Source organism: Delphinus delphis, chromosome 10 (assembly GCF_949987515.2).
Source record: "Delphinus delphis chromosome 10, mDelDel1.2, whole genome shotgun sequence".
Taxonomy (NCBI): Eukaryota; Metazoa; Chordata; class Mammalia; order Artiodactyla; family Delphinidae; genus Delphinus; species Delphinus delphis.
This window is the reverse complement of record NC_082692.2, coordinates 41,745,511-41,770,965: the sequence shown is the minus strand read 5'-3', so window position 1 is coordinate 41,770,965 and position 25,455 is coordinate 41,745,511. Positions and strand designations below refer to the sequence as shown.

At 40.2% G+C, this 25,455-nt stretch overlaps 1 protein-coding gene across 1 annotated transcript in view; it reads right to left on the bottom strand.

The window, feature by feature from the left end:
• MLIP (muscular LMNA interacting protein) overlaps window positions 1-17,307 on the bottom strand; it is a 151,842-nt gene extending 134,535 nt beyond the window's left edge. The window contains exons 1-3 of the mRNA XM_060021348.1: window positions 17,209-17,307; window positions 10,174-10,329; window positions 8,133-8,525 (exon numbers count right to left, since the gene is read on the bottom strand). Coding sequence (XP_059877331.1) covers window positions 8,133-8,525; window positions 10,174-10,329; window positions 17,209-17,307 — 648 coding nt within the window. The remainder of the gene's footprint in view (window positions 1-8,132; window positions 8,526-10,173; window positions 10,330-17,208) is intronic.
• Window positions 17,308-25,455: the final 8,148 nt, after the last annotated feature.

Genomic DNA, 25,455 nt, shown 5'->3' with positions numbered 1-25,455 from the left:
TTGCTTTAGCTACAAGTTAAGAATGTTGCCTATAGCCTGAAATATGCAGGATAGCGCATTCTCAAGGCTCTAACCTTTAAAGGTGTAACACTTTTCCATTCATATAGAGATAAAAAGTTGCAGAACAGAGTAACATCTGTCTTGAAGGTTTATAGGAACATTGTGACCAGACCTACAGACCTATGTGGACAGCTGCAAAAACAAAGGATTCCAACACCAAGAAGTTTGCAACAACTAACTAAACCACCTCCCCTTTTTAGATAAACGAAGACTGAATTCCAACTCAGGGAAGCTGGTTCCTTGGGGCACTAGTCTGCCATCTTCTTGGTCTGCTAGCTTTCCAAATAAAGTCACTATTCCTGGCCCCAACAACTCATCTCTCAATTTATTAGCCTGACATGCGGTGAACAGTACGAGCTCAGACTTGGCAACACTAATAAAATGAGCCCTTTAAAAGAGGGTCAGAAAGCTGGAGATCAAGGTAGCAGCTTTAAGAAGCAAGCTGCCATGAATTCTACAGCCTCGAGGAAATGAATTCTGCCAATAACATGGGGGAACTTAGAGGCGGACCCTTCCCTTAGGAGAGTTTCCAGGTGAGATGAACTTGACATCTTGATTTCAAACTTGTGAGACCCAGTTCAGCTGTGCCCAGGCCTCTGATCTAAAAATCCCTGGAGAAAATAAATAGGTGTTTTTTTTAAGCCACTAAATATATGATAATCTGTTATGCAGCAATAGAAAAGTAATATACTTCCCCTGACTTCTTAACAGATTTTACCCCCAGCTCTTCTGCAGAAACTGTTATCACCAATATCTACAATGGTTTATTTTTTCCTAAGCCCCTCAGGCACTTGAATCCCTTATCTCTTCTGATTTCTCTACAGAATCTGACTTGCAATCTCTTCCTCCTTTTCAAAACTGTTTTATCTGTGGCCTCTATAACATCTCTCTCTCCTAGTGTATTTCCTAGGATATTTGATGAGCCCTTATCATACTCCTTCTCTTTTCCACCCTCTTCTTGTGTGTCAGTACTTCCCTGGCTGTCCTCACTGTCTGGAATGCCTGGGCCCTGTTCGTCAGCCAAGAACACTTTTACTCATCTTTCACATTTCAGCTCAGACAATGTGAACCCTTCCTGGTGATCCAGGATGATCTAGGTGTCCTCCCTCTAGACGTCCCACTGTTCCTTGAACCTGTCACCTTTCATTGGCATCATTTTCAGGTGCAATTGTTTTCCAAGCTCCTTGAAGGCAGGTACTAAGTTCTTTTAAAGTTTACTCTCCTAGTGTCTAATGTCTGGCATGTTACCTTCATGCAGGAATGAGGGAATAAAGTGTCAAGTGGGTGTAGGAACAGAAAGCCAGAGAGGAGGGTGTGGTGTCACATCCTGACACCTCCCTCCACAGTGGCATCATCACCTCCCTCCACAGTTGGCCACTCTTACTCTGCTCCAGACTCTGGGCATGAGGGTGGAGAGACTGATGGCTCTTAGATCCACAGGTCTGTCTTTTCCTCATCAGCAAGACAAATATTTGAGTTCTGATACCAAAAGTCGGGAGTCCCTCCTTTTAAAAGTCTTCCTCACCCTTCTGCTGAAATTGTCAAAGCAACTTGATTTTCCATAAATGCACTTCCTCTGCCCCTCGGGCTATTGGTACAATTGATCTCAACCAGAAGAAGCAACCAACGACCAGCGAGGCATCACAGGGATTCTGCCAGCATCAGAGCAGAGCCAGGGTCCCCCACTGAGTCAGAGGAACTCTCCTTGGTGTGTCCAGTGTCACTCACCATGGACGGTGACAACGTAGGTTAAGTGAGTGGAATAGGATGGAATCATATACTCACCCTAAACAAGAAAGGAAATGGGGAGTTGGCAATGGGAAGAGCGCTAGAGAAAGGTTTTTAAAGCAATAAAATCAGTTGGTCAGGGGTATGTATATCAATTAAAAGAATGAGGGCCTCTACATTTTTTTTTTTTTTTTTTTTTTTTTTTTTGCGGTACGCGGGCCTCTCACTGCTGTGGCCTCTCCCGCTGCGGAGCAACAGGCTCCGGACGCGCAGGCTCAGCGGCCACGGCCCACGGGCCCAGCCGCTCCGCGGCACGTGGGATCCTCCCGGACCAGGGCACGAACCCATGTCCCCTGCACCGGCAGGCGGACTCCCAACCACTGCGCCACCAGGGAAGCCCCCTCTACATTTTTAATCATCTCAACTGCCTCAAGGCAATTATACGATCAAGTGGGCCCAGCCAGAATCTGCGATACTACTTGGATGACCTCCCACCTGCTATGCAAGGCAGACTCCTGTTTTGTTTTCTTTGCTGCTGGGCCCCATGTAGCTCTGCTCTGCCTACAGTTAGGAAGTCATCCTGCTGATGGGCATGTACAAATGACTTCCTTGCATTTTAATAGAAACATGCCATTTTTCAGGAACCTGTGTCTCCAAGCTAGTCTTCTCAGCAGTTAGAGTAGCAGAAGACTAGCAGTTAGCAGAACTAACATGGAAGTTTAACCTCCCAGCTTTTTTCAAAGTCTTAAACCTCTAAATCCCTAGGCCCAAAGCTATGGACAATGTGTTTTAACAGGCAACATACAAAACAACAGCCAAGCTATGAGGCTGGAGTCCTAGGCTGTCTTCCCTCCTCTAATATAATTTTTCTCTGCTGTAAATTAAGAGAGTTATGTAATGATGTCTGTTCCCTATTTATATGGCAGTGTCATGGGAAAAGGAGGATCATTCATTCATTCATTCATCAGATACTCTCTTAGTACCTATAGTGTCTCAGGCATTGGAGTTAGGTGATGCAGACAGAAGGCGAGAAGATTTTTTGTCATCACAGGGCTCACAAATCTACTGGTGTAAGAGAGACATATAAAAGCTACTCTGATACAATGTGCTGGTATGAATAGGGTATTTCACTATAGAACAAAGGCCCACGACTATAAAAAAGGTTTCTATGTCTGATGCCCTGTCCAAATAATTTGTTGCAATCTCTTTTCCATGGATCCCTAAAATCTAGGTTCTTAATTAATATGTGTGCCAATGTCCAAATTTCCCAGAATTTTTTGTAAGAGCCTCCTCTATTTGGCCACCACTAGTTCTACTGATCTTATTTTTTGTGTCCTTTCTTCCGTTCTGACATCCAAGCTATGTTTGAACGAATATATAAAATGTTTCCCTCCTCCCATGTTCCTTACCCTGTGCCCCCAAACATGCTGCCATTTCCAACTTTTTAAATACACTGAATCATTCCTGAGAACACTTATGGGCCAGGAACTGTTCTAGGCCATATATTTAATCTCATTTAATCTTCCCAAGGAAGGTTGATAGCATCACCCCATTCTACAAATGAGGACACTAAAGTTTACGACCTCAAGTAACTGCCCAGAGGAGTGTGAACATAAGTTGCCAGTCTCATTTTTGCTTTTTCATACCATCTCTCTACTGTGTGATCTCCCTTTCACTACTTATCCATTCCTCAACTTGATTTCTGCCCCATCACCCCACTCACATTGTTCCCATCAAGGTCACCAAATGACCTCCTAAGTCCTATATTTAATGGACTTTGAAGGCCCTACTTTATTTGGCTTTGTTTTGTATTTTATTTTGACTTGTATTAAATTTATAATATTTTCTATTGTGTTATATATTATATTATTTTCATAAATCATATTATAGAATAATATTTTAGTAGAAGGTGCCAGGCTGCTCTTCTGGAGCAGAGCTGGTCACATGCTGGACAACCCCATCCTCTCTCCCAGAGGAGGAGCCCAGAGGAGGTGTGTGTCCAAGCAGGTAATGGGACCAGACTCTGGGCTCTAACCTGGGAGAGCAGAAGGGCTCCCATATCCCAAATTGAGACAGCGGCCAGGTCAGACCCCGCATCCCTAGCCCCATCCCTACACATCTGGTTCTAATAATAATCATGCAGGAGAGGGTCCCCTCCCTTCCTTGCAGAGGACACACCTCCCTGCAGGGACCCCTAGTGCTTCACCTCCAACTCTATCAGCAAAAGGCCTTTTGATCCTTCCCTTCCCTTTGATCTTGGCCTCTTGATCTCCTAGCTTCTAATCTTCTCTAAATCAAGCAGCAGCATATATTAACCTGGCTGTCCCACTTGGCAGAATTACTTGCTGCAGGACAGTAAGAAAATCTGTCATCAAGGCAGCTAGAAAATATGAAAGTACAATATTGGAGAGGAAAGCTGCATTCTCCAGGAGGTCTCCCGGCGTAAAACAGGGAGAACCATATGATTCCTATGTGATAATTCCATGTTCATTCTCAAAACATGTCATGCCACCCGAACGTTCTTTCACGGTTGGTATTTTGTATCCCAGAATGGATATGATTGATAACAGATTCATTTGAGTTTTAGAAAGAAAACATTACTGGGCTACGTTTAAATTATTGATTAATTAATTAATGTTTATATAGTTTATGCATTTGGCCTCATTTATAAACTACCTTTTATTCGAAAGTCTCTTTAGCTTTCCCTGCATGAAACCCCTCTCTCCAACTTCTTTGGTCCCCTCTCAGCCTCCTTCTTTGGCTTCTCATCTTTCACTGACCCTTTATACTTGACTGCGTCCTACGTTGTATCTTGTATCTTCCTGTTTTGCATTATTTCCACAAGTAAACAGCTCCATTCTCATAGCTTCAGCTCATATGGGAAATACTTCCAGTCTCCCATCTCCCTCTTATGTCCAGATTTATATTTCCAGCTTCTTTCTTGATAGCATTGCATTCTGCCACCAGGCATCTCAAACTCAACATTAGATATGTCATCTCTTCTTATCCCTTCCCAAGACCTGTTATTCTTTCCTCAGTTAATGCCAACATTCATTCAATTTCCTTGGTTATAAATTTCATTCATCACTGATTTTTTTTTCCGTATGTGGTAATGAACAAATCCAGTTCATTCTACCCCCACAAAGTCCCTCTTTTTATTCCCACAGACACTGTCTTAGCTCCAGGCTTTATTGTAGGTCTTTCAGACAAATCATTCTGTTTTTATACGTGTATATTCACCTCTCTTTTAAGTCTAATACTATCCCTAGGAAAGTCAATTCTTAGCCATCTACACCAACATTCAAGACATTAACATTCAAAAACATTACTCTTTTCTTTCTGAAGTTTATTTGAAAGGCTTTTGATTCAACTGCTTATATTATACAGTCTTTTTAATTTTGACTTACACTTTAAAATTTTAAATTCTTTAATGATTTTTAACATAATGTACTTTTGCTTAAACATGCCACCTCAGCAAAAGTATTTGGAACACAAAATACACTCAACCCAATATTTATACTGACTTTGTTCAAGATAATATAGTAACCACTATAGAGAAAAAAGTGTTTAATAAAAATGGGCTTAACGTGGACCTTACCTCTAAAAACTTTACAGTCTGTTAGGTGAGATAAGGCATGAACCTAAATAGTTATAATACATGCTGGAATAGGATAATTGTTATAGAAGATGTACAGAAAAAGCTACCAGAATTATATTGAGAGAGAGTTTGCTTTCACTGAAGGAACCAAAGCAGGCTTCATGAAGGAGTCAATATCTGAGCAAGGACTTCAAAGATGTGAATTTTTAAATATTTATGCTTTTCATACACCTTACTGAACCTCATGTATATGCAAGACACTCTACTAAGTGCTAGAGGTACAGAAATGTACAAGGGACGGACCTTGACTTCAAATAGTTCTCAGTCTAGTGAGGAAGAAAGATAAAATCCACCATTATAATCAGGTGAAAAGGAGTTATATTGGAGATTTTCTAAAACGACTACAAACTACAAGGAAAATGACAAAGATATAGGAGAGAAACTAACTCATCTTCAAAGGGAATGTCTCTAGGAAAAGGTACTGCTTGGGCTGAGCTTAGAGCATCAAATAGCCGTGGCCACATGTAGATGGGCTGAGAAGAGAGAAGAATCACACACAGAGGAATCAAGGACCAGGGATGCAAAGGTATGACGTGTATACTTCGATGACAGTTCAGGAGAGCTGAAGAATAGAAGTACCAATGTGGATAGAAAACGACATCTAGGCTAGGTTATAGAAAGGATAAAGGTCAGACTAGGAGCTAAGTAAATTTTTTTTAGGAATAGCTTCATAAATTATTCCTGACTAACTGATAGTGATAATATATAGACAATTCTGTACATGGATTCATTTTTACCAGAAATAATTAACTACATTTCTGATTGAAAAGCTGATGTTGTTGGCATCAGGTAATCCAATTATGGGATAATCTTTGGGCTTTTTACACTAAGCTTCGACTACTGACTGTACTAACTTCTCAGAGTGACTTCTTTAATGCTCTGGCCATTTCTGATTAGCTTACATTTAACAGTCATCTCATTTTCACTTTTCTTTTTTTTAATGTTTATTTCATGATGACCTACTATTCATCACTCAAACGGATTACTATAGGAAATGGAATCCGGAACAATGGTTATTCCCAAACATTTCAGGACCCAGTTTTCCTCCATCTGCAGTAATCATAATGCTCATCCACCACTAATGAATTAGGCTGAGCTTTGCCTTTTCATTTGGAGCTTTGATACCATGAGCTATAACGTACTTCTAACTAACTGATTTTGGCAAAAAGATCCCAAATGTGTGTTTTGTCTCTGGTTTGCCCTCTATATATTTGGTCACATGAAAACAAAATAAATGACCAACTCAGCAGAAGAAATCTATCAGTTGGGGAAAAGAGTAAATTGAAAATCCAAACATTGCTTCATTAAGAATACTTTTCTTTATTTATATTTGGTATCACCATGTCTTCAAAGGCCATGTTAAACTACACTCCACACACTATGGAAACTTCCACATTGCCAACTTGCTTATTTCATCATCTTTCCTAAGGCAAGAAAGAAATGTTTAAGCCTACCACCACTTACTGAGAATATGTTTAATTATATGATTAGAATATTCCCAATAACTAGCTAAGAATAAATTTCAAGAAGAAATAAATGTTTTAATCCAATAGACCTGGGTGGTGCTACCCCAGTGAGAGTCTTCTATCACCAAAAGACAGCATGAGGATACTGGATGCTTGAGAGTGACATAAATACATCATCAGGAAGTCCAGTGAAGGCTGCATAAATAAAGATAAGGTGGCACCAAAGATAAGATGCCTAAGCTACAGTTTTGCATAGGTCCTAGTAGTACGAAAAGGCCAACTCAACAATAAAAATGTTCTCCCAACTACTTTGGTATGCTTGCAAGTGCCTGGTCTAGCAGTTTCTAAATAGAACATCTTGGTACTGACTCATCCTCATTGTCACAGGGAGCTCTGCACCCATTATTTACTCCCAAAGCCAAGCCAGTCTCTGCATTCCTAACATTCTACGCCTTGTCAAAGTCATCTGATAGCTTCATGACAACAAATAGCCAGTCATCCTATTTTTTTCCCTTCAAAATCCCACCCTCTTCACCCCCTTTCTTTCCTGCTGTCACAGCTATGAGTCTTCTCCTACAGTATCAAACCCTTGACACCTTAAAGGAACCATTCAATCTTGCTGCTAAGCTTTGGGGTGGGATCTTCTCCCCAATTCTCTGAGGCCAGCCCTGCTTCTGGTGGTTTCCAGGAATACAGTCAATATTTCCCTGAAGTCACACAGGAGGAAATGATTTTCCTTACACACTCTTAATTCCTAGTGTATCCTTTTACTACTCTTTTACTAGTTTAAAAGTAAAGTGTCTGCATCCAGTTGATGTCTTTTTGCTGGATCTTTCTCATCTCTGAAATGTGCTTCTTCATGCACCCAGCCCACCAAGAACTCTCTCCTAAGAAATTCCCTGTACTGACCTTCTCCAAGAATTTTCAGAAGGAAGGGTTAATATTCCCCCAAATCCACTCCAGCTAAGTGTTTTACATATTCTCTTCAGCCAGTTCACAGCATAATTGTATATAATCCTTTTCATCTTATGAAATTTATTTCTTTTGAATTTATTATCTATATTTACACTGTGATGGTTTATGATCTTGCGATTTTCGTTTTTTAATATCTCTTTCCTTGAGAGTTTTGTACACCTTGCTGCCTTGAATAAATAGAAAGGTCTTTGCAGACAAAGGGTATGAAACATTTTTTTTTTTTAATGACAAGGAGAAAAACCTACCAGCCCATGTTTTTGCTGAGGAGCCATCCCATGAGGCATTTCAGGATGTGACAGAACCTGGAGGTCTGCCCCCCGAGTTTTGGGGCGTACCACATCAGAGACCAGACTGGAGGAGATTGCTAGAGACGTGGGCCGAGCAGCTGTGGTGCCCATCCCTCCTGGGGGGCCTTGTTCACCTTGTCTGCTTGGAGCTTCATCTTCCCCCTCAGAGTCCACAATAAAGACATATTCAGCTTTGAAGAGGTCACTTTGCTGCATTCCTTGAGGTTCGTTTGCTTTAAATCCCCTTCCTTGGGAAGCCTTGTCCTTGACCTCTAAAGGATAAGTCAATGTTCCTCGGTCTCTCTCCCGTTGGCTCCCAACATTCAAGGTCAAGTACTCATTGGAATCAGACTGCAATAAATGTAGAGACATAAAAGCGTTGATGTTGCTTTGGTAAATTTTTTTTGCATGTACTCTTTCTTAAAACCTTAATCTGCTTATAACCCCCAAGGACAAAAGTTTTTACAAATATATCTAAAAATCAGGTTGGCATAGGAGAGATTTGGGTTGAAGCTAATGGTTTACTTTTACTAACCCACTTGTTTGTCCTGGTCCAAGCCCAAACAATTTAGGGCTCAGGATCAAAGTCAGCAAAACCTGTTTTCAAATAAATCCTGGTATGACTTTTTAAAAAGAGAGGAAGAGAGCAATGTTTTCCATAAAGACATTCACAAAACAAATGGGGATGTGTCATGGGTTTAGTTAATGGTCAAGCAAAACTTATGGCTGTGTAGATACCATTGCCATCTGTATCCTTATCTTTGGAGGCTTCAGAGATATGCAACCAAGATTGATTCATACATCTATAGTCCCACACTAATAGCACCTAATCACAAAGGATCCCATGAATATATTATGTGTACTTGAGTACTGTTAGGGAGAAATTTCCCAGAAGTGCTTTATGTGGCATTCAGAATTTCTCTGAAATAATTTGGTCCTAACAGTCTTTGAAATAAGGTGACATTGTAAGTCCCAGGTTATATATTACTTCTTGCTAGATAAGATGTTTTCATATAGACAACGAGAATCAGATAATTTTATCTCCTACAAGTTGGCTCAAAAATACCACAAAGTTCCCCCAGTCACATTTTATTTATAATAAGATAGTATTACAATACATTTTAAAGAGAAAAATTTTTTACCCAAAATGTCACTACTTAACACAAGTCATTTTTAGGTTTTTGTCTGTTTTAATTTCTTTTTCAGTCTTGGTGTCTCTTTAGATATGTACAATCAGGGTATAAATACAACTTTATAATCTATTGTATCACTTAATATTGTAAGATTAACATGTTCCATGAAATTATATAACCATTATAATTATAACTTTGTCAAGGTGATGTATTATCATATGCTTAGCTTTTCTCTAATTGTTAGATATTAGGCTCCTTTTATTTTTCTCTAATTATTTTCCTATATAACACTTTTTTTTCCTCTGTACTATTTCCCTGGGATGCATTTCCAAGAGTTTAAACATTAAAGGGTTATACACAGTTGTATGACTGTGGATAAGGGTTTTCCACCAAAATTGTACAAATTCACAAAACTAGCAGCAAAGTGTGAGCCTGCCAACATATCCACAATTGCCCCAAATTCAGATATTACACTTTTTTAATGTTGCTAATCTGTTACACGTAAAATAACACCTTGCTGTTTTATCTAGTATTCTTTAAAGATAAATTTAAACTTTGTAAATATTTTGTTTTTATTATTTTAAGATACATTTGGGAGGGGAGGTGTCAGGAGGCCGAATATATCACGTGAACAGCAAACAAAAGGATATCAAATCAAAAGGGTTGAGAATAATGTATTGGAGAGAACCTGAAATTTGGTAACACTGAAGTTCCTATTACATAGTTATATTTTTAGCCAATCTTAGATTTCCCAGTTATCTCACTTTAAGCAGAGAAAATAAACAACCATACAAATTTGCAAGTCATTATGATGGATAATTTAATGTTAACTGCTTGATATAAAAAATAGTAAAAAATAATCCTACCCTATTTACAGTTTCTGGAGTCTTATCACTTGGTTCCTCAGGAATTTTAACAATGAATTTAGAGGTGTCACCCAACTGGGACTGGGTTGGTAGTCTTCTGACAGTGGGGACAAATGTGAAGATCAGAGGTTTGGCTTCAGAATCACCAGAAGAGACCTATGAGACACGTAATAAATTAGACTTTCAGTCTTATCAAAGGTTTATTTTGACTTTACTCTCTACATATTATATTTATCTCATTTATTTTGATAAATTGCCTATTGTCCTATGATCATGTGTATGGTTGGCAAAGAGAACATCTATTAAAATATTCATAGTTTATCTGACACTTTTTTTGTGAAAATATTTATCGGAGAAAGAAATACAACCCAAGGAAGATCCTACTGTAGGACATGGCAACAGAAGAGCAGCTTGGCAAGTTGAGCTGCTGGAATGTTGCAAGTTAACATGGATAAAAGTTAATTTCAAAACAGACCAGATGCTGTGTTTGTGATGACCCCACAGAGGTCAAGGACTTTTATCCATTTAACTCTGGGTTAGCAGGTTCAGTGTGACTCATAATCACCAAGCATGTGTGAAACTTCTGACATATATCATGAATGAGAATGCTAAAATGTGAATTGAAAGTTTACTTTTCTTGCTGCCAGGATACCAATGCCTCTTCTCGAGGATATACCTTCTCTTTCATTCATTCTTTATTCATTCAAAAACCATTTTGTTAAGCATTTGCTGTGTGACAGGTACTCAGGAGCTAGAGATATAACAGCAAATAAGAAACAGCCAATAGACCAGTCACAAGTCGGAAAAGCATACGCACAGAATAGGAAGGGAAAAGCGATAAGGGATGCCTAGCCAGTCTGGGAAGCTCCATAAAACGCAGCACCTGGAATTTAAGTCCTAGTAAAGAGAAAGATAAGGGTCTTCCAGGCTGAGGAAACCAGCTGAGTGAAGGCATGGAAAACAGCACTGGGTGAGAATCAAGCTTGAGTCCTGTCCTTTTGACACTGAGAACCATGTGCTATAGATTGGGAATGAGATCGTCTCATTAGCATGTCAGATAGGTAATGCTGGTTTTATAAGACTCAAGGCTAGTGATCAGGACAGAAAGCCAAGAGTAATAGACGGAGGACTAAATGGAAAGGCAGAAAGAGAAGATGGTGCTGGAGATTTCTCTTTTGAGACGTTTGGGTGAGAAGGAGGAAGAGAGATGGAGAGTAGTTAGAAAGGAAAGTCCAGTCAAAGAGGTGCCCTTGTTGGTCTGTAACAGGATAGACATGAAGACGTCTGTAGACTCGGGGAAGGAACCAGTAGGAAGGAAAGTGGAGCAAAGTCCTGGAGGAAGCAGGCAGCGAAAGCTCAAGCAACAACAGAAAGAACATGGCCTCTTCTGAGAATGGAGAAAATTAACGGAGATACAGAAAAGCTCTGACTGTGAGGCAGTGAAAGAAGCTGGAAGATGAGGGGACTCATTTGGTATGTAATCCATGTTCATGATGGGATCAGCCCCATCTAGTCAGAGGGAAACTGCCACACTGCCACCTCCATGCCTCTGTCACAAGAAATGCAATAGCCCCGGCAGGAACCCCCAGGCTCCTCTCCCTTCAGGTCGTGCCACCCTTGTGTGTCATATCTCAACATGCCCTTTAAACCCGATCACATCAGCTGCATGAGAAACCCAGCCATCCCTGTGTCTCTGTGTGCAATGCACACCCCTAGTTTTGTTCCCTTCTTGTACCTGTAACCGAGAAGGACCCTATGAGGCCTTCCCAGAATAGATCCCCACCCATGTCCTTCACCTGCTTTTTGCCTGTAGAAAAACTTTAGTGAAAGAATAAATTTAATCAGGGAAGTGAGAAAAGGCAGAAAGAAAGGAAAACAGTCAAGCAAGACAAAATAATAATACTTTAGCCATTAAACAAAGTCAAGGGCATTTAGTTCTTCCTCAAGGACTATGGATAATATCCTGAGCCATGTCCTTTGAGCTGTTTTGCAGCTACTGAAACCCTCACCTGGTGGAGGAAGTTAACTGTTTGCTGCCCATAAGCACATAGACCCCATACCGGTTGGAACCAGAAGGCTGATGATGCTGACTCCCAGTTACCTCACCACCAACCAATCAGAAGAATGTCCATGAGCTGACCACACCCTGTTCCTTGAACACTACCCTCTCCAGGGCGGGACACACAGTTTTGCAGGCATTAGCCAACTGTGGCCCCCTTTGCCTGGCAAAGCAATAAAAGCTAGTCTTTTCTACTTCACCCAAAACTCTGTCTCTGAGTTTCTATTCAGTACTGGTGAACAGAGACTGAGTTTCAGCAACATACCACGATCCAACTCTTGGAAACTTTTCACCATACACTTTCTGGAATTCAGGCAGTTGTCACACATCCCTCCACATCCTTAACCTCTTCTTTACATGTTCTGACTCTAACTAAACATGGTTCCTGCTGAAGGACTCTGCTTCCCAAGAAGCTCTCTGTTTCCTCTCACACTGGGTGACCCACCAGAAGTAGGCTAGGTATCCTCTGTGCACTCTTTTCTGCTTCCAGATCATTCTTCTTCCCTCTTACCTACAAACTTCCAGGTTTGAAGCTCCTGCCATCCACAAGTCTACACCATTCACTACCTCTTCTTGTTACAGCCATCTGCCCACCCCCAAGTCAAACCCTTCTTTCTTTGAAGATTTACTTCTGGGGTTAATTCCACTCCTTCTAACACCGCACTTTTTATAATACCCAATATGCTATCCCATGGGTAATTTTTCTAATAGCGTATTTCACTACCTCTACTCTTCCTTGCCCGTCACATCCTTAGCAACAACCAGTAGCCACAACACCACCATAATTTCAGGGTTTTTTCCTTCTCGGATCAACACTTCTTTTCTTTCCACACCATCTCTTCAATTCTGGACTCCAACATTTCTGGGAAACCACCAAAATGAAAGTCTACTGATCCTTCCAACATTAAGTTTTCCCAGACTTCTTTTTTTTTGGCCAGACTTAATGACCGAGTTGACCACAACTCCTCCTGTGCATGCCCTTCAAATACCTTACCTTCTCTCACATCACCATCCACTTCGGGTAAATCATAGTGATCACTCAGTCTACCACATACCTACTCTCCTCCTGCACCACAAGGGTAAATGTGGTCACAGAAAAAAATCACACAACCCCGCTTGCTGGTTTCACTTCAAATTTATGACCCTGAGCCTCAATCTGGCACTTTAATTCTTTGTAATCATACTATACAGTTCCAGAGCCCATTTACTCTCCAACTCGCTAGAAAACTCACACCTTCTCCTCTTTCTTCAAACCCCTACATCTTCTTCCTCATTCTCACTCTGAGCTGACAACTTTGTTTCCCACTTCACTGAGACAGTTGAAGCAATCCGAAGAGAACTTCCAAAACCCTCATCACCACATCTAGTCACCCACCTACATCTTTGTCCTTTTACATAGCCATCAGTCCTGCTACTACACTCCTACTTAAACCAAACCTCACTTGAATACGTTGCCTTCTACTTACTTTCATTTACTCAACAAGATCTTATTAAATGCCTGCCAGATGCTAGGCTCTATTCTAGGGGTTGACGACACACAGTGAACAAAAACCTGTACCCATTCTGGTGGGAGGGAGACAGGAAACCAAATAAATATGCAATAAAATAGGATTTTCAATTGTGATAAGTGCTGTGAAGACTAGTATAATAACCCATAGGAGAGAAAATGATAGGTAAAACTTGGGTTGGCTGGAATCTAAAGGAAAAACTTAGAATTTGCTGAAAAATTAGAGGTGCGATATAAGAGGCAGACAAGAGTCAACACAAGTACAAAATTTTTGACCTGAATAACTGAAAGAAATAAGATATTCTGGGGCTTCCCTGGTGGCGCAGTGGTTGAGAGTCCGCCTGCCGATGCAGGGGACGCGTGTTCGTGCCCCGGTCCGGGAAGGATCCCACATGCCCCAGAGCGTCTGGGCCCGTGAGCTGTGGCCGCTTAGCCTGCGCGTCCAGAGCCTGTGCTCCGCAACGGGAGAGGCCACAACAGTGGCCCGCGTACCGCAAAAAATAAAAAAAAATAAAAAAAAATAATAAAAAAAAAAAGAAATAAGATATTCTTCACTGAAACAGGGAAAACAAGAGGTGAAGCTGGTTTGAAAATAAAGATCAAATATGATATGACAAATATATATCCAAGTGGAAATGTGGGGATGGGAGAAAAGTTCAGAGGAAAGTCTGTCCTGGAGATAAAATTATTACAGTTGTTGACCTCTACATGGTATTGAAAACTATGAGACCAGATGAGATCATCAGGGGAGTCAGCACAAATAAGAAAAGAAGAGGTCCAATGTTGAACCATCCAGCTCTACCATTAAGTGGTCCAGTAGCTGAGGAAGAAGTAGCAAAGGTGACACAGGATTTTAAGAGAAATGGAAAATCCTGGAACACCATTGATGTAGGATGATGCAGTGAGAAAGAAGCCTGACTATAAATAAGTAAAAGGATTGACAGACTATTGTGAGGGCCCAGCCTAAATGTAAATCTGTGAATTTGTAGTAAAAGCAATTTGCTTGGCTTTTTGATAATGTCTCCAGGAATGCTCAACTGCCTATCATAGGAGCAGAGAAAGTGAATTGCAGCATTTATAGAACTGATGTTCAGAGGTGGCTCTGGCAGAAGAATGTTGTGAGCGTCAGGAAACTGAGGGTACTGATGGGAGAAGAGCAAAGGGTCAACCATGAAGTTCAACGTGGACAGGGAAGAAGAGGGACTTCAGACTAAGGGACTAGTGGTCTCTTTGGTTCAGGAATCAGATTTGAAAGCATGGTGGGTGTTGGGGAGAATGGCCCAGGGTCACAGTATGGGTTATGAGAGCTTAGGATTTAGTAGGGTGGTAAGACTAGATGATTATAAGGTCTAGGCTTATAACAGAGTAGGGTTAGGGTTAGGGTTTCTAGAAACAATGTCTATTCCTTAGGGCATAAAAAATACACAGAGAAACCCTTCTGAGCCAACTTTCATTTTTCAATATTATTTTCTGCCTTTAAAAATAATTGTCTATTCCCCCATGGCATTCAGGTCGCAATTCCCAGGCTTATCATCCAAAAATAATAAATCAATGCTTTCCTTTGTAGGAAGGGACATTAGATCCCTCATGAGATTCAGGGAACCCACTAGTCTTATCAGTGATACACAATACAACACACTTTCTAGATGGATTATTTTCTAGGAAGTCTTCTTTACATGACTAATCTCATCAATATCTTGATGGGTGGAGAGGGGTTTTAACAAGAAAATCACTGAGGGTAGTTCAGATAATTTATCATAGAATTTCATTTGGGTAGGAAATAAAGATAGTCTTTTAGGAGTCAAAGAAGAGGTGAAAGTGTGACTTTGTCCTCAGGTGCTATAGGCCTGCCCTCATCTCCCCACATGATGACTACAGGTCTATCTTATGTTCTATCCAAATGAAATTTAAATACTGAGGTATGCACTTCAGTATAAGTGCCCTGTGGTTACAAAATACATATAACCATTATTAACAGTAAGTGGCTTTGCCTTCTAAAGCATATACAGTGACCAAGATTTATTTCTCCAAAAATTTACTTCTTTACTTTAGCTTGCTACTAAAGTCTCTAAAATACAAATAGATCGTCACTACTGATACATTGTGAACTATTGACTTTTTAAAGGTTAATAGTTACAATTTTAGTGAATAAAATTGAAACAAAGTATGAATAAAAATGGATGCTTCAATGAATGAGGTGTGCTTTTAGAACATATCCTCAAAGGAATTTCTAAACATAACCAAATGTTGACAATGAAAGCAACTGAAAATAAGTAAAACTGTTTCCTTCTTTTTTATTGTTATATTTTCTTACAGGAACATCCATAGTCTCCATAAAATTTCTTCACCAGGTAAGGAGAACAGTTTGTTTTTAATTTTAGTTGAGCCAACATATAATGTCAACAAGAATAACATTAAAAATGGAAAATCCAACAGTACTAAAGACTTTTCATCTTCCTAGTTTACTGTCAGAGAACAAGATCAGGGATAAATTCCTATCCTCAGATTAACCACAAAAAGGGCAATGGTTTGGTATTCACTTTTAAGCTGAGAGTACATTGTTAGCATGAGGCTCTTTTTATCACTTTTACCTAGCATCGTCTTATCCTAACAAGGATGTACAGAATATTTTGCACAAAATTTAGTTGGAAAAGGATTTGAAATTATACTAGCTACTCTATACAACATTTAGATGAAGAGCCCCGTGTTAGCCGGTAGACTGCTGAATCCCTTATTCAGGAAAGAAAAACAAAAATTTTGCTGTTTACTGCATACCGTAGCCCAGTTCCAATGGAGCCCAGAAATGAATTGCTATGGTGATGAAAAATCATTTTCCACACAAAGCAGAACCAGATGCATGTTAATATCATTGCATTGGTTAAATGCCAGTTAACACTTTCCATTGTCAGTGTTGTTTAAAAACGCATTTTAGTTCCTATCCTTGAGAAACTAGTTTAATAATAAAAATTAGAGCTGAAAGGATGAAAATATTTTCCTAAGTATAGTTTCAAGTGCTCGAAACTCTGAGACTGTCACCTTCTCACTGGCCACTCGACTAATAATTTAAGAAACTGTTTTCCCCCCGTGCCATGCAGGCTCACTGCTTCTTTGCTCAGTTTCAGGCTCCAGTGCCTTCCTTTCTTCTATTTCCCTATAAGTTCTCTTCCTTCTGACGTTGACACCCACACTCACAGATGGCCACTAGCTTCTTGTTGAGAAGAGACATGACAGGGTGTCTCTCAGCATTTACACTGCGCCAAGGACTGTCCTGAGCATCTTCTTTGGTTGCCAGTAAGCAGTTTTGCCTTTATCTGCTCATCCTTTCCACTAACTGCCTATAACATTTCATTTTGACATAGTCAAATTTATCTACACCCGGGCATCTCTCCCTCAAACCCTCTTGCAGTAAACACCAGAGTGCATAGCCTTTCAAAGTTCTCAAAAGCATGAAGGAAAGACTTCCTTTTACCTGGGGTGTGGTCTGAATGCTCCTTGCTAAGATGCACGAGATCATTTGGAAGTAATTGCTCCCGCAGTCCCTCGGAAGCCCCCGGCTTTCTGGAAGCATTGATTCATCCCATAAGGGCGTGAGCAAACCAATGAGTGAGGTGGGAAGGGAGCCACTCCCTGAAACAACACACACACTCGCAGGGAAAAAAAGAATTCTAAAAAAGAGGTAACGAGGAATCCTCCCTGAACGAAAGGGTTTTGTCAGCTCCAAAGAGTAGATTTATGTTCAGACAATTTTTAGATTTGGAACTTCAGGAGAGGTCAGATTGACTGCTGAAATGGAGCCAGTAGAAGTAAAAGAAGAATTACCACCTATATGTGTTTCCCCTCTTTTCTTTTTATGCATGTAGTCCAATTAAACATTCTGCAAAAAGAACAGAGAATCCAGATTGTACAGCAACAAGAAGCTGATCGAAGGACCTGCACAGCTGACAATTCCAGCAACCAGTTGGTCACACTCACTGGGAACATTTAGAGGTACAAATACATGCAAACACTGGGTCTAAATAAAGAATGAGAAAATACACAGTCATCCCTTCAAAAATCAATAGCTTTAATTAGTGGTCCTTGGCATGTACCTAGCGAGCAATGGTACAGGAGTGTCTCTAGGGACTGAAGTTTTGCTATTAACTAAATTTGCTCTAAAATAGAGCTTGGAATCAAATATTTGTCAAAACTAAATTCCATTCCAATGTTCCTGGAAGACAGTGAGTTTCCTGACTATAGACAAACGTCAAAGCTTTACATGTGAAATTGATTGGAGTCTTCAGCTTTCACACTTCCATTTTCTAAGTGTTGAATTTTCTCCAAATCTGTAATATCTATATTTGTGCTTTGGTGATGAAAGACGTTGTGTCACAAGGGCTGGTTATAGACCAAAGGCTCTGGGAAGGAATGAAGGTTTTATTTTAGGGACCTAGATTATACCTCTTAACATTTTCACCATTATCAGAAGCCTGAATTCTTGGAAACATTACAAGTGAACCAATTGTCAAAAGTGATACTGTTAGCACACTGGGAAAAACTATTTCAAATAACCCAGTACTTTTTGACCTAGTAAATGATCTAAATTTTTTAATGTGAGTGCTGTGTTACATCAGAGACCAAATTATGTGCCTTCTTCTATGCTATGTATATTTATGGATATTCAAGAGACTATAATACCCTCCTGCCCTTAAAGAGCTTACAGTCCAATTGGGAATATAAAACAGGTGTACAAGTACAGAGATGCAAAGCAAAAAAGAAGAGAAAAATTCCCATCCTGCAGTTCTCAAAGTTTATACATAAGCCACCTGGAGATCTTAAAATGCAGTTTCTTAAATATCCTGTAATAAACCATAATGGAAACGAATCTGAAAAAGAATGTATTGTTAGGTACATGTATAATTGAATCACTTTGTGTACAGCAGAAATTAACACAATATTGTAAATCAACCGTAAATAATTTTTCTTAAATGCATAAAATATTTTTTTTTAAATGCAGTTTTTTGTCTTTTGGTTTTTTTGCGGTACGCGGGCCTCTCACTGTTGTGGCTTCTCCTGTTGCGGAGCACAGGCTCCGGACGCGCAGGCTCAGCGGCCATGGCTCACGGGCCCAGCCGCTCCGCGGCATGTGGGATCTTCCTCGACCGGGGCACGAACCCGTGTCCCCTGCATTGGCAGGCGGACTCTCAATCTCTGCGACACCAGGGAAGACCCTAAATGCAGTTTTTGATTGTGGAGATCTTGGGTGTGGCCTCAGATTCAACATTTCCCACGAGCTCCCAGTGGTACGCAGCTGCTGGTCTGTGACACTCAGAGTAGCAAAGACTTAGAGGAATTTTTGGAGGGTTGTGAGATCATAGTCACCTGGGGTAAGTAATTCAAGGATAAAGTGGCATTTGGACTCACTTAGAAGAGTAGCGGAATAGGACCTCTGAAGGTGAGATAGAATAGCCCTTATTTCAGGCAGAGAGAAAAGCTCAGGTGAAGGCACCTATCAGAACGGCAGTAAGCAGCAGGGGTAGCCACAGAGCAGGGAACCAGGGAGTCAGATCACCCACTGGCTGTGGGACCTGGGTCCAAGCCGGGGTTACAGGACCTCTCGAAGGCTCAGTCCCCCACCAGCAAAATATGGATCAAAATAGTATTTATTTCACAGGGTTTTCATGAAAATTACAATTAAATTCAGCATGTAAAGCTCTGTGTCAGGCAAATAAATGTTACACCTGTGAACACTATTGTTACTCAGTTTGGTAAATAACATACATGAGAATAAAGGCAAATAAGACTAGAAAAGTAGGTTCAGTCTAGATCATGAGATTTTTTTTAATTTACCATTTTAATTATTTTTAAGTGTACAGTTTAGTGAGTAGCATTACATTTACATTGCTGTGCAACCATCACCACTATCAATCCACAGAACTTTTTTTCATTTTGTCAAACTGAAACTCCGTTCCCATTAAACAATAATTCCTCATTCCCTACCCCAACCCCCAATCCCTGGTGACCACTATTCTACTTTCTACATTCAGATTCATCTCTCCTCCCCTTTGTAGATCATCAGAGATCTTGAATTAAGATGTTTTGATGCTATTCAGTAGGGAATAGGAACAAAGATCTTATATAATTACATAAATATATGTATATGCATATATATATCATCATATATATATATATAAAATCCTAATTCCTATTCCTTACTGAATAGGGGAGCCTTAACAAATCCTAGAGACCACACTCATCTCCACGATCCATCCCTTGTCAGTGGTTCAATCAGTTTATTCTAAGTGGATTCAAACAATAAGGAAGCTATTTTCCTATATCTCATTCTGTCTTTCTCCCTCTGTTATTTTTCTCATTCCCTCCCCCAAACATAAAGCAATATTCACACATGTTGGTACAGTCAGATTTGGGAGAGGAAATACTTCAGCCCCTATCCTTTGTCCTACTTGATTTCTTCCTTGAGTCATTTTACAATAAGAACCAATGAAATTAATCCATTATTTTGCTATTTTGTTCTGTGTCTTATTGGGAACTTTTCTGTACTCATTTTCTTTCCCTTGTTTTCTTAGTAATTGTTGGCATTATAGACTATTCCTTATATTGATAGAAGGCAAGTTTTACTTAACAAAAAGCAGAACAGTCATGCATTATAATAGCATGCTTCAGCCATCTGCTTAGTAACTGCATATATACTCAAAGAGCACATGTATTTAGAACAATTTCTATAGAAACCATCCTCATTGGAATAGAAAATCATGGCACCTGGTCAAAAAATAGGCCTCAGTCTTGGATGATGAAGACCAAGTGAGTTACCGACACAGGATTGGGGGTGGGAGAAGGGGAGAGTCTAGCCTCCAGTTACAACTACTTTTTTCTATAGATAAGAAGGCCATGTAGGGTCTGCCTAAGACCCTGAAGCATTTTATAAACACAAACTTTTAATGATCTCTATCCTATTAAGGAACACAAACTTTTCTGTTGAATAATCTATTCCCAAAAGAAAGTAAAGTTTGTTGAACATTGCAACAGACAAATATAATCCAAAATTCTCTTTAAAATTTGGCATTATTGATGGCTGAAGTAGGGCATCCTTCACCCTTCTTACTAAACAGATATTACTGCAATACCTTCCAGCCAAGAGAATCTTAAGGTATTACTTTTAAAACAAACAGTATAGAACAAATAGTCTCTCTTCCTGACATGGAAAACAAATTTGAGGGAAAAAAAAAAAAAAAAAGACACCTCTACAAAATATTGCTAAGAAACATGTAAGTTATTAAACAGATCCAGCTGTCAAGACCATCCAGAAGTCTATTTGACTGCTCTTATGCCTTGTGCTTAAAAAAAAGTCACTAGAAATCCCATTTATTCATCTTAATAAACTCCTGTTGAGTGACAGGCACTATTCTAAGCTCTAGGAGACATCAAGATAAAGACTTGGACCCCATTCTCATGAAGTCTCCTTCTCATGAAGGAGACACCTTCACAGCTACACCACTGGTGAATGAAGTTAGAGGAGAGGGCAAGTGATGTGCTGAATCTAGGCTGTTCGGGGAAGCAGCCTCAGGCCATCCCCAGGGAGCTTTCACTCAGCTTCTGCACTTAGTTTCTACTCCTGGTAACCAACATCAAAATCACTTCTCATTCTGTTTTAGCCCTGGGTGGCGTTTTTCCTCTGAAGATGGGAATCACCCAGGGTTTGGACCCCTGCTCCAGAATAATAGGTGATTGTAGGAATCATAATCACAACTCAGAATTAGCTGTATGATATTTAAATGAATCCTGACATCTCATAAAAAATGCATGAGAGGGGGCTTCCCTGGTGGCACAGTGGTTGGGAGTCCACCTGCCAATGCAGGGGACACAGGTCCTTGCCCCGGTCTGGGAAGATCCCACATGCCGCGGAGCGGCTGGACCCGTGAGCCATGGCCGCTGAGCCTGAGCATCTGGAGCCTGTGCTCCGCAATGGGAGACGCCACAACAGTGAGAGGCCCGTGTACTGCAAAAAAAAAAAAAAAAAAAAAAAAAAAGCATGAGATCCTATTGTAACTGAGGAATTTCAGCTTCAAGTATGCTAAGCCTGACTCCTGCCCTAGTTCCCCTTCAACTTTAACTTAATTTACAGAAGAATAAGCTAATGATACATATTGAAATGGAAGATTAGTTGTTCTATTTTGCTTTAACACTTGCTCCTTATTTTTTAGAGATAACTAACCAGAGACTCATGGCAAAATGATGTTCCAATCATAAGCAAGACGTGACGAAACTTTGGCACCAATGATCATGATAATCATCTCTGAAAATAGAATACTACCCTCTCTCCAGCATGTAGCTCCTTTCTCTTTTCTCTATATTATCTCCAAACAAGACCTGGGGAGTTGGGAGTTGGTTCTTTAGGACATGAGTCCACCTTCTCCCCTGGATTGCTGGCTTCCTCAATAAAGCTATCTTTCCTTTTACCCAACACTTGTGCCTCAGTATTGGATTCTTGAGGAACAAGCAGCCAAACCTGAGTTTGGTAACACTGTCACAGTCTAAGTTTGTCCTCATCTATATTGGCATGTGTGCTGGCCTCATCTGGATTTCTTCTATTCCTGTTACTACTCCTTGTAGAGTCTCTTCTCTTGAGGGTATATCCTCCTAGGTAAAATGATACTAAAAGTCCACCTTAATTCAAGTAAACCAAGAGCTTCAAAGTATTGAAGAAAATCTAGCACCTAAGTGAAAATGTTTGACATACTTAGATATTCAGAAGAGGCAAATAGGCCTTGTACATGGTAGAATTTGAAAGGGGAACAGAGACAATGATAAGAAACATATATCCAACAGGAATAAGTGTCTGGTGGTCACTCTCCCCTTGTGGAATCACTGTCCAGCTTGGCTTCTGGTATACCATTTCTCTTGGTCCCCTCGTAGCCCCTATACCCTCCCTCTCTGCCTGCTTTGTGCCATCTGACCCTGCAGCATTGAGGTGACCCAGGAGTTACTTCCTGGATAATCTTATCCAGTCCCATAGCTTTAATTAACATTTATAAGCCATTGAGTTCCAAATTTGTTTCCCCAGCCTGTACAGTGTCCTTGGATAATACACCCCTATAGCCAACTAACATCTTCACTTAGATATTTTACAAACATTTGAAACTTAATATGTCTGAAACTGAATTATTTGTGTTTCTCCTGAAATTGTTTCCCACCCCTCCCCCTAATTTCTCCCCACCAGCATATAGTTGTACTTATTTCTCATTGCATAAGCCAGAAATGAGGGCTTATATTGGTTTTTGTTGGTTTCTCATAATCCCCCATCAGTATATCAGTATTGGTCAATATACTGATATTCTTGCTTTCTCAAAACCTCCCATCAATATATTAGTATAACTTGTCAGCTCTCCCTTCAAAATAAATCTAGAAAATGAATCTATCTCATTACTTCTACTTCTAACATCCTAGTAGCAGAACGTACCATAATCTCCTTTCTGAATCACTTTCTCATAAGTGGTCTCCCTGCTTCTACTTTGCCTCCTATAGTCAATATCTGATAAACCACCCACATCTCCCTTTGGCTGGAGGACTATCCCCAGATGCTGGAAGTGCTGTGACAGTGCTCAGCTGTTTATCTTCTCCAAGAGTTGTTCCTGGTTGAATAAAGCTCCTTATAAAGTCACCCCCCTTCTCAGAGGCAGCCTGTATCCAATGGCTGCTTGATACATCCATACAAAAACCTGGCACCCCTGTTCCAATTTGAGACAATGCTGAAGGGTGAACCCAGTTTCAGAGCTACACTCAAGTTGGCGAACCTTTTACTGAGACTTCATTGCAGCCCAATTCTCCCTCTGTGTAATCTTGTTTCCTTCCCATCTCCCACTGGTGTTGGTCCTGAGAGCACTTCCAAGAGGGAAAACTTCCTGTATGCTAATCTCTATCTCAGAATCTTCTTCCTGGGAAACTGATCTATCACATCTCCCCAGTTGCTTTCCACACAGTAGCAAGATTAAGCCTTTAAAACATGTCAGACCACATCACTTCTCTATTCAACACCCTCCAGCAGCTTCCCCTGACACCCAGAGGCTAGGCCAAATTCCCTAAAATAGTCAACAGCTCAACAGGACTTGGTCCCTATGACTCTCCCTCCTGCTTCCTCAGCTCCAGCCACGTTGAATTTTGTGTATTCCTACAGCATGCAAATCCCACTCCCTCGAATGTTTTTCCCAAGCTTATTACTGTCCCTTCACTTCCTCAGGTCTCTGCTCAAAAGTCACTTTAACTGTAAAACGTCCCTCACCACCCTACATGAGACTGCAACCCCAATTCAAGCCCCTTCCCCGTACTCTCTATCCACTTTTGCCCATGTTATTTGCTCTAGAGCCTGTAACAACTTCTCACGCTTGATTCCTATCTAATTTTGTCATTTTAAAAAAAATTTATTTTATATTGGCGTATACTTGATTTACAAGTCATGTTAGTTCCAGGTGTACAGCAAAGTGATTCAGTTATACATACAATACACATACAATTTTATCATTGGTTTTTAAACTCCATAAGGGTAAGGATTTGGTTTTGATCACCTTTATTTTCCTAGAATAGAATGTGGCACTTATTACCACGCCATAAATATTTATCCAGTGAACTTCTTGACTGACTGAGATCTTTATTTGTGGATATTTCTTGCACTTCTTTTCTTCTAATGAAAAGGACAATTTTGATTAAATTTGAATTGACTTTCTAAAAGAAAACAGAATCATCCCAATCTCAAGTTTCTCGGTTCCACTGGGCCAGTTGCTGCTGGGGCTCACAAGTCCTTACTAAGAATCAAAGGTCTAGAGGCTAAAGGTCATAGCAAAATGAGAGTAACTGCAGTCAGCTTCCTCCCATGACTCTTACATACAAATACCTGTAGCAAGAAATACCAAGATGCTCAGAGCTATGCACTGTCCAACCATCTAGGTCAAAAGCAGACAAAATTTGTTCTGATCTCAGATTTTCCACCAAATAGTTTGTGAGGTTTTGGGTAAGTCACTTAACTTCTCAGGGACAATTTGTTTCTAAAACAACATTCTAGAATCAGTGTTGGTTTCCCGATGTGCCTTCTTTAGAATACCAGCCTTGCAAGATAAATAGTGATGAAAGGATTATGTGGTCAAATAAATTTAGGAATTGGTTTATTCCATATCGACCTTGTGGAGTTGTCTCATGGTCCAGAGGCCCTTCAAGCTTGGCTTAGCCCACAGTTTCTCACATTTATTTGGCCACAGAAGCCCTGGCTTTCCCAATGCCCACTTCCAACCCACTCACAGTGTGAACTCCTGAACTGGGCTGTCCACAAAGGTGTCTTTCTGCTGTGATATTTGATGAAGGCATGAAAAAGAGATATTTTGGTCAAACAAATCAAGAAGTTTCCACAAAGTTACTAGATGAAGTGCTATTCCTGATCTGGGCTTGGAAGGGAGAACAGTGAGATAGATGGATATTGGCAGAAGTCCTCTGAATTAGGAAGAAAGGAAGAGGTGGTCCACATTCTATGTCTAGTGGGCACTATAAATACACGTGGGCCCATGGGTTATGAATATATTCAGCAGCACAGGAATATGAACTGAAAATATGGATAATAAATTGACTAGAAGATCTTGAAACATATCCAGAGAGATATTAATAAAGTGTGGTGCAAAACACTGGGGATAAAGCATATTATTTAATAGAAATACTCAGAGATTCCATATGTAGAGAA